Source organism: Seriola dumerili, unplaced genomic scaffold, assembly GCF_002260705.1.
Source record: "Seriola dumerili isolate Sdu_G_001 unplaced genomic scaffold, Sdu_1.0 BDQW01000149.1, whole genome shotgun sequence".
Classification (NCBI taxonomy): domain Eukaryota; kingdom Metazoa; phylum Chordata; class Actinopteri; order Carangiformes; family Carangidae; genus Seriola; species Seriola dumerili.
The window spans coordinates 18637557-18647703 of record NW_019174404.1 but is presented as its reverse complement, the minus strand read 5'-3'; the positions used below and the strand labels follow the sequence as shown (position 1 = coordinate 18647703).

Below are 10147 nucleotides of genomic sequence, written 5' to 3'. Positions count from 1 at the left end.
TAAACTGCGGAAATCCGGTCTGGAGATTTGAAAGAGCAGCAGACAACTCAAAGTACTTTTCCTAACCCTAATCCAAGGTTTTCTATATTATAGCTGCATGTTTTATGGTGTAGTATGTTTTTCAATGGGAATATATACAATATAAAACAAGTGTTATGACGATGTGCCTAACATATTTACCAATTTCATTTGTACACAGGGAGTCCTGGTGACTCACTCCATAGACAGAACATTGTGTAATAAACCCAAAAACATTGTGAGATATTTTACTAACAACAGACAATGTCTGGACATACTGAACTTTCATGCCTTCACATACTGTAATGTCCATGACACACTGGTGACTGCCCTCTCTTACAGTTTAGAGGTTGTATCTTGGATTTTTTGAAAACAGAAATCTTCATGTCAGAATTCTGCTGGTTGACCAGAAAGTTAAATATCTAAGACGTATGTTACTGTTGAGATTTCTCTCTTTTTGTGATAATAAATTCTCATTTGTCATTTTGGATATTTTGTCATGGAGGCCAATGTGCCTTTACTTTTGCCTCATGTTAACATTTGATATAAAATCCATGTTACAGTGTAAATGAGTTACAGTGAGTCATACAGTGCAATCACAAAGTATTCAGACCCCTTCAGTTTTTTCCACATGTTGTTGTGCTGCAGACACTTTGCTGTGACACTTGAAATTTAGCTCAGGTTCCTCCCATTTCTTTTGATCATCTTTGAGATGTTTCTACACCTTGATTGGAGTCCACCTGTGGTAAATACAGCTGATTGGACATGATTTAGAAAGGCACACACCTGTCTATATAAGGTCTCACAGCTGATATGAATATCAGAGCAGAAACCAAATCATGAGGAGGAAGGAGCTGCCTGCAGAGATAAAAAACATGTCTAGGCACAGATCTGTGGAAGACTACAAAAAAGCATTTGTGACTTCCATAATTCTTAAATGGAAGAAGTTTATAACAACCAGGACACTTCCTAGAGCTGGCCACCAGGCCAAACTGCTGTCGGGGGAGAAGTGGTTAGATACTAGAGGTGACCAGGAACCCGATGGTCCCTCTGGCTGATGTCCAGAGATCCTGTGTCCTGACACAAGCCTGTCAGAGCTCTGCAGGCAGCTCCTTCCTCCTCTTGTTTTCTGCTCTGATATTCATTGTCAGCTGTGAGACCTTACTAAGACAGGTGTGTGCCTTTACGAATCATGTCCAATCAGCCGAATTAACACAGGAGGACTCCAATCAAGGTGTAGAAACGTCTCAAAGAAAGATTTCTCAATTAAGAGAAATGAGGGAAACCTGAGCTAAATTTCAAGTGTCATAGCAAAGTCTGAATACTAATGTTAATGTGATAGTTCAGTTTTTCCTTTTTCATTTTTTTTTCATTTTTAATACATTTCTAAAATTCTGTTTTTGCTTTGTCATTATGAGGTTTTGAGTGTAAATTGATGAGGGGGGGGGATTAATTTAAATTATTTTGTCAGGCTGCAACATAGAATATGAAAACACTGAAGGGGTCTGGATACTTTCTGAATGCACTGCAAATCACACCACGCCGACATCTCTCCAGTGCTCTATCAATTACATTGATGACATTTAAGCATTCACAGTCTCAACTGAGAGACATTAGCCATTAGCATTATCCTGACAAAGAGTTGTGGAAATGTGTGTGAATCTCTTTAAACAGCAAACTGTAACACACCGTCACATTATCACTGATGTCTTAAACTCAAGACCAGGATGTTTTATTGTCATGCACAAAATGTTATATTGCCATTAAGTATTATAAGTTCTTTTCCTTGGTTTCAAGTCAGAGGATTTATATTGAAAACATGATGGAAATGAAATGTGATGATGAGAGTGTAACTGAAGTTTTGAAACATTGATTTATAAAATGTGTAAAGTTTTTTTTGTGTGTATTTAAATGTGTTTTATATCAGTTTATCTGTGAACATCAGCATTAATTAAGCTTTGCTTCCCCATTTCTCTCCTTGTTAAAGTACTATTCTCGTCTTTCGTCCCCTGCTCTGTTTATTTTGGATATATAATATTATAATATATAAAATATTATAATATATAATATACAGCCAGGGGCTTCAAAAGTGGTTTCAGAGGAACAAAACTAAAGGAGTCCACAAATCAGCAAAAGATTAAGGCAAATATTCCATGATGATTTCTGTCTAAACGATCACTGCCTGCTGAACATGAAGCATTCATGTTTTGGTCTAGTAATGGTGAATCTTGGTTTCAAACATCTTGCCATCTGTTACACATTGAAGTTGCTGCAGTTACTCAAATATGAGTAAAAAGCAAAATAAAAATATAGGTTTAAAAGCAGTTTGGAAATACACATGAACACAAAAAAAGTCGTCTGTGGCAATAGTAATGACATGTTAATCATTCTTATGACTGCCGTTAAAAAAAACAAATATAATTCTTCACCTGAAAGAACAAGAAGGTTTTTAGTAACTATCCTAACATGACTGATTTAGTCCAAACAAATCATGTACAAAATGCCTCCAACATGTCACTCTCATCTTGATTTAAACTGAAGCATTGGTGCATTTTAAAATGAAACTGAGACAAAAACTAATGATCCTGTGATCCAGCGCTCCATGGAAACAGCTCTGCCTAGTGGAGAGTTGTGTTAACGACATGAAAGTTCCTGAAATCTGGAGCTGGGACACACAAGAGAACACACACTTTACTTCACCTTACAATGGGACCCAACACTAAACACACACTGAACATGCTGTGCTCTCATGAGCTCCAGTCTGCCCTCATTCACAGACTTGCACACTGTCTATGGACAAAGGTCACACCTCTGCTCCACCAGCAGACACAGGTTATCATCCATAAATCAGTTCTTTTCGTCTCTTGAAATTTGCCTTAATTTTCAACTTGAATCATTACTAAAAAATGCTTAATCAACCCTTCCTTTCACTCTGCCGTCCAGGCTGTGCATGCATACTGCAGGGAGACAGAACCAAAGAAAATAACGGTAAAACAGAAATAAGTCTGTTTTTTTGGTTTGATTTTCTTGTTAAATGGATTAATTGTATTTCAAGATGTTAGTGAGAAAAGACAGATGGTTCTTTCTTAAAGCCTATAAAAAAAGAAAAAAGAAGGGTTATTTTGTTTTTTAGTTTTACAAATTGAACAAAACAGTTAAATGAATGGATGATTCGCGGTCCTGAAATGATTGATTAAAACTATAATTTGATGGTATAAATTGACCCAGACAAAACTAAAACAATAAATAGATAAATAAAAAATATCAAAATGTGAACCATTAAAGAAAAGGCACGAACTGAACACATGACCTGATCTATATATCACTACCAATGTATATTTAATGTTTTTATTAAAATATTAAATGATGATCATCTGCTTTTGTATGCAACTGATTTAGTATTTTTAATCAATATATTTAAATGTTTGGCTCTTTTATCATATTTTATTTATCTTTTGAAATGCAGATTAAGAATCACAAAGCATTACATTTCGATCGTACAGAGTTTCTATTTTCTCAGACTTATTTCTCTGTTAGTTACCATCCATAAATGTAGTTCACCTTCAGGTTTAATGTGTCAGATTCTCTCCATTCAGCAGCTTACAGGACACAAAAAACAAATTGAGAATTCAGAGGTAACCACAGTGAAGAGATAGGAACTCACTCCTGTCTTCGTGTTAACAAAGGAAACAGGAACAAAAAGCGTTGTAGCATGATTAGCTCCATTTGTTATCTGTCATTCAAATACTCATGATCATTTTCCTGCTGCTGCAGTGAACAGGCGACACAATGACACACTTTCTTTTCTATATGCTGTGAATATATCACTACATGTGAGATGTGTGTACTTAAATACAACTCTGCTTGTATCTTTATTGTTATGATAAAAGCCAAAATAAATGTATAATTGTTTTACATAATTTCAAGAGACACATGCAACAACTACACAAATTAGAGCTACAAAATAAAAGACTCATTGTGATTCAGTACTCTACTTTCAAAGAGTTGGATACAGCTCCCTTAAAACATACTATATATGTTGTGCTCCTGAATGCTTGTGTGGTTTCATAAAGGTTAAAGCAAAGTGAGAGTTGGTGGATCAGGATGTTGGACGTTATCAGATCTGTCGCTTGATCTGCCGGATGACTTCCTTTGATCAGAGGGACTAAAACCTCATACAACAGGCTTCCATCACTGATTTTGCATGAATAGATATGATCATCATATGCATATCTATACACAGTATGTGATAGGAATATGGTTGGCACATATGTTTAACGTTAACATTAAAATAACCAGTTTTTTCATGTCTCACAGGAGTCTGCTGCCGCAACGTTCACCTGAAACAATTATTTACTGAGACTGACTGTAATTGGACACTTGATGCATGATGTATGCTGCCAATGCTGCCTACATTTGGAGAAATTTGTCACATAGAATTATATTCTCAAACAGCCATCAACCTAAAATTAGTTTAACGGGAAAATGATTTCTGTTTTGGGACAAAGTCATCATGTCACTGCTCTATTAGGCAGAGAGAAAAGGCTTGTTTCACAGCAGACATTTTGGCTTGTCATATGTTGACAGTGGCTCTGCTGTACTCAAGTGTCCCAGTGTGACATGATAGTAAAATTTTTTCAGGGTGTACTGGTGACTTTCCTCTTTCAAAACGTCCTCTGTGAAAATGGACTTACACTTTTATAGCACTTTTCTAGTCTTACAGACCACTCAAAGCGCTTTACAGTACTTGCCACATTCACCCATTCACTCACATTCGTACATCACACTCATAGGCGCAGTTGTACACTGATGGAACAGTCATCAGGGGCAATTTCTTTCTCCTTCTAATTAGTGGAAGACCCACTCTACCTCCTGAGCCACAGCCACACCTGTTGTTGTTTTCACTCTCTGGCTGATTAGATCGGTGCACAGGTTGAAGATAAACACCTGCTCCCCTCACACAGACAGCTTTACAGCTTCTAAACACATTTTCTGAAATAAGTGTTGCCGTTCTACAAATACCATCTTACATTGAGCAGTACTCATTTGTCCTGCAAAAGACGTTCACTCAAAACATTCTACTCACAAGTCAAAGGTTAATATTTTTCAGGCTGAGACGGTCAAATACCAGAACTGTGACTGACGTCCACTGACATGTTTCTGCATTTTATTTCTAATTCAGACTTACCATCAGTATCCTCTACAGCCTGCTGACTGGTATCAATCAAAATGAATAACACCTTGTAGCTCTACATCTTACAGTAAGTTTGTAAACACACAAAAACATGAAAGCTCATAGAACATTATAATTATGTGATGAATAATTCACCCATCTGTACCAGGAATGATAAATCCAATTACATTTTTAAATAAGACAAAAGTAGCAGTATTCCAGTTTAGCACCAATTCAAAAAACTTTATTAAAATCAATCTACACCTTTGATGTCAGTAACATTACAGACCAAGCACAGTGACACTGACGTAACAGTGACCAGTTCCTGACACTATTTATAGCTTTCAGTGCATTTTAAAGTTTTTTTTTCAGTAAATGAAATGATTGAATTTTGCTTAAAAAGTGACCTTTCATATTAAACACAGTAAGTGCCAAATTCAGCAAAAAAGTGCCTTGAACTGGTCAATGTTTCATTCTGTGTCTGCTATGAATGAACAGAGCTGTAACAGTAGGAGTCAAACTGATCCAGGGCAAACTGGACAAGCAAATGGGGTGTGGACTTTGAAATGCAACAAGGAATGGAATTTCCTAACACGTATACCGGAGAGGTTACGCTAACCGTTAACTTACAATTTTAACATTATGTCGTTATGTAGTTTTTGTTTTTTCATGAATATATGACTGATGCTGAATGTTGCCAGTCATGGGGGAGTGACATTTAGGTGATACCCTCAAAAGAGACAGGAAAGAGGAGAGGTTAAAAACATTTATATCCAAAACAGTAAGGAAGACGCACTGAAAGGGAACTGAAAACAGGAAAAAAAAAGAAGTGTGAAAACAGAACAGACAACATCTAAGAACCATGGCTGGAGAAATCATTTGCACTCCTATTAAGGCTGGACAATATTTCAATGTCATCATTTAGCAACTTTCTCTGGAATTATTGTGTCATTTTCTTTTTAGCATTGCTATAGAAATGACTGATTTTAAAACAATTATCAATAATGCATCAATTGAACCATATTGCCCAGCCTCAAACTCTTGCATAGTAAGAAAAGGGTCATGGTAGGCGTCTAGGCCATGTCCTCTTCGCCCTCCTCCTCAAACTCGCCCTCTTCCTCAGCAGTGGCATCTTGATACTGCTGGTACTCGGACACCAGGTCGTTCATGTTGCTCTCAGCCTCCGTGAACTCCATCTCGTCCATGCCCTCACCCGTGTACCTGAAACAATGAAAGTAAAGTAAATACTACATTTTTTACAAGTATTATACATTCATGTATGAATTCTGGGTAAGAACAGACAACCACAAGTACACAAACTGCTCCCCACAGTCCTGTCATCAGTCTTCTTTCACTTACCAGTGGAGGAAGGCCTTGCGGCGGAACATGGCGGTGAACTGCTCCGAGATGCGTTTGAAGAGCTCCTGAATGGCTGTGCTGTTGCCAATGAAAGTTGCGGCCATCTTGAGGCCACGAGGAGGGATGTCACAGACGGCTGTCTTGACATTATTGGGGATCCACTCCACAAAGTAGCTGCTGTTCTTGTTCTGCACGTTCAGCATCTGCTCGTCCACCTCCTTCATGGACATGCGGCCTCGGAAGATGGCAGCAACTGTGAGGTAGCGCCCGTGGCGTGGATCGCAAGCAGCCATCATGTTCTTTGCATCGAACATCTGCTGTGTGAGTTCAGGAACTGTCAACGCCCTAGAAAAAGAGAGATAATTCAATTAGGAATTATTTCAGATGCATTAAAATACAACTTGCTGGTCTGATACAGACTCTGAACAGCAGGCTCCTGCCTCTCTACCTGTACTGCTGGCTGCCCCGGCTGGTCAGGGGAGCAAAGCCTGGCATGAAGAAGTGCAGCCTCGGGAAGGGCACCATGTTGACAGCCAGTTTCCTCAGATCAGCATTGAGCTGGCCGGGGAAGCGCAGGCAGGTGGTCACCCCACTCATGGTGGCAGAAACAAGGTGGTTGAGGTCGCCATAGGTGGGTGTGGTGAGTTTCAGCGTGCGGAAGCAGATGTCATACAGGGCCTCATTATCAATGCAGTAGGTCTCATCAGTGTTCTCGACCAGCTGGTGGACAGATAGGGTGGCATTGTATGGCTCCACCACTGTGTCTGACACCTGGGGAAGGAAAGGAAAGAGGAAACAAAGAGAGGAAGAGGGAAGAGCGTTAAAGCACAGAGGAAACAGGTGGAGGGACAAACATTTAATTTCATTTTAATGGATTATGTGTACCTTGGGTGAGGGCACCACACTAAAAGTGTTCATGATACGGTCTGGATACTCCTCTCGGATTTTGCTAATGAGCAGTGTGCCCATGCCAGAGCCGGTGCCTCCCCCGAGGGAGTGCGTGAGCTGGAAGCCCTGAAGGCAGTCGCAGCTCTCTGCCTCCTTCCTCACCACATCCAGGACTGAGTCCACCAGCTCGGCTCCTTCAGTGTAGTGGCCTTTAGCCCAGTTATTACCTGCTCCGCTCTGGCCTGTGTTATACAAATAAATAATAAATATTAATGCAAATATAGACCTGTATCACAGATGTGGTGTCAAAACCATCCTGATCCTTTTCTATTTAAAATATGATTTAATCATATTTGCAAATTACAACACAATTAACTGGTAATGAGCAGTGCATAAATTCAACATCAATGACTTTACTCTTGCAGAAGTGTGGAAAACTACTCATTTCCAGTTTCAAAGTAAGTATTTAATCGCAGTATGGCAATCAGCCCCAGTTAAAATTCAGATGAATTTTTACATTTTAATTCTTACCAAAGACAAAGTTGTCAGGTCTAAAGACCTGGCCAAATGGACCAGACCTCACAGAGTCCATCGTTCCTGGCTCCAAGTCCACCAGCACTGCACGAGGGACATACTTCCCACCTGGCAATGGAAGCACAGGCACAAAAAGAAGTGCTTATAGGAGACAATTTACACACAATTTTTTTAATGTTCACCGAACAAAGTAAAAAAAAATGTTTTAGACCAACACAAGAAGCTTCAGTTTCTATTTCTAACTACTGTGGTCATTTTACAAGCTGAGTGATATGATAACTTAAAGTCTGAACCAAGTTAGGGTTAAGCTGTTTGACACTAAATTTATAGTTTTACATCAATTATAAACTCTGTTGTGAAGTTTGCACGGCAAGTCAAGACAGCACAGTATGCTAACAGAAGACACAAGTACAGTGATAAACTAATAACCCATTGCAAAAGTGGCTTAGGAACTGTTTCTAATTTGCTTATGGACCAGAAACCTGTTCATAAACATGTTCTACTATAATCCCTCATATTTAACGTTCAGTTGCTTTTTATTTGCTTACAACGTGTCTCGTTTTAAAATCAGTCGCTTATATTGGGTCTTAAAATCTCATGATATCTTAAAGCTAAGGTTGTCATATCTCTCTGGGATATTATCGTTAGCTGGTGGTTTGTTGATTTCTTGTACCATAGAGACGGGGCGACGGTAACTAGGAAGGTGAGTCAGGAAAGTACCATGGGATTCAAGACTGATTTCTAGAACAAGGACCCCCTGCTGGACTCATGCGGTACTAACAACCCGGAGGTATTGAATTACCTTGACTCCCTTAGAAATTAGATAATCTAACGCTGTAGTTCGGAACACTTAGCAAAGTGAAGTTCACCTGTTGCCTCGTTGTAATACACGTTGATTCGCTCCAGTTGCAGGTCGCTGTCCCCATGGTACGTCCCGGACGGGTCGATGCCATGTTCGTCACTTATCACCTCCCAGAACTAGAGCCGGAAAAAGAGAATTAAATGCAATGGTTACATTAGCTGGTGAGCTAGCATGACTTATCCTAGTCAACCCTAACGGTCGTGTGGACATCCAGGCTATCATTAGCTCTATCGCTAAGTAAGCTAATTTAGCAGCCCGCCTAAACCAAATTTAACATTCACGCTCCTTTGCAGTGAGTCACTTTCAAACTAACGAACGAAGTCTCTCGAACCTTAGCTCCGATTTGGTTTCCACACTGGCCCGCCTGCAGGTGTACGATTTCCCTCATTTTGGTCGAAGTTAAAAACTTCTAGACAACAAATGAAACAGACAGAGTAGTAACCGCTCTTGCACTCCAGCAACGGACTAACCTGGGAAGGCAGGAGCTTTGCCAACTACAGACGGCCGATAAAAGCAATTGGATCAACTAAATGTCAGTCAAAACACAACCGGTATCTGATTGGTCGAGAAAACTTGGTTTCGAGTTCTGATTGGATAGTACTCTGGGAGCTCCGTTGTCTAGGTAACAAAAAATAGAATTCAACACACAACAATGTTTCTGCAGAGACACCCTTAACCCTCTTTTCTCTTTTGTGTGTGTGCAACATTTAAGTTACAGTGGAAATCCAAACAGGAAATGTTACAGTGATTTTAATTTTAGCCTTGATCCCTGTTCTATAAGCCACTCTGCTGCTCTGCACAGGAAAGGTAACAATGGAAACGATAATAAAAATTCTTAATCTTAACCCAACATTGAAGTGATAGGTTGTTATGCTGGCACCGGAATCCCGAACATAATACAAAACACTTGTTCCCTACACCTCAATTTAGCCAGAGGCACAAGCTTATAACTTCACTTTTCCCACCGTGTTGTTATAACAGTAAATCTCGATTATGTATACACAAATTAGTGGGATTTCATGTTTATTTAGTCACAAGTAAGTAATCCAATTAATCCTCTACTCTCTACGAAGGAAATGGGATAAATAATTGTTGTAGCTTCCTTCGCCACAAGAGGGCGGTGGAGAGCGTTATAAAAATACTCACCTGACGCACTAGTGTGTCTTTATTCAGTCAAGTGATTTTACTAGTAATTTCAGTTCATTCTTCAATGGGTTCATGTGTTCTATCATTACAATTACATTACAGTCTATGAATAAAATGGTTACCAAATCAAATTATTTAACACAATTTAACAACAGTGTTTCTCCTTG

At 39.2% G+C, this 10147-nt stretch overlaps 1 protein-coding gene across 1 annotated transcript; it reads right to left on the bottom strand.

Annotated features, from left to right (window-relative positions):
- Nucleotides 1-5643: 5643 nt before the first annotated feature.
- LOC111225571 (tubulin beta-4B chain) lies at nucleotides 5644-9316 on the bottom strand. The gene is made up of 7 exons (XM_022750531.1): nucleotides 9166-9316; nucleotides 8842-8950; nucleotides 7970-8080; nucleotides 7436-7680; nucleotides 6999-7321; nucleotides 6551-6895; nucleotides 5644-6412 (listed from the first exon to the last, which is right to left on the bottom strand). Exons 1-7 carry the CDS (start codon nucleotides 9220-9222, stop codon nucleotides 6265-6267), a joined length of 1338 nt encoding a protein of 445 aa, XP_022606252.1. The 5' UTR covers nucleotides 9223-9316; the 3' UTR covers nucleotides 5644-6264.
- Nucleotides 9317-10147: the final 831 nt, after the last annotated feature.

What these genes read in the sequence shown, in the direction of transcription:
- LOC111225571 (XM_022750531.1), bottom strand. Translation starts at nt 9,222, where the DNA reads ATGAGGGAAATCGTACACCTGCAGGCGGGCCAGTGTGGAAACCAAATC. An exon ending in ACCTGACAACTTTGTCTTTG is followed by an intron (nt 7,681 to 7,969) that starts GTAAGAATTAAA and finishes TGTATAACACAG; the next exon opens with GCCAGAGCGGAGCAGGTAAT. An exon ending in CGCAAGGCCTTCCTCCACTG is followed by an intron (nt 6,413 to 6,550) that starts GTAAGTGAAAGA and finishes TCATTGTTTCAG; the next exon opens with GTACACGGGTGAGGGCATGG.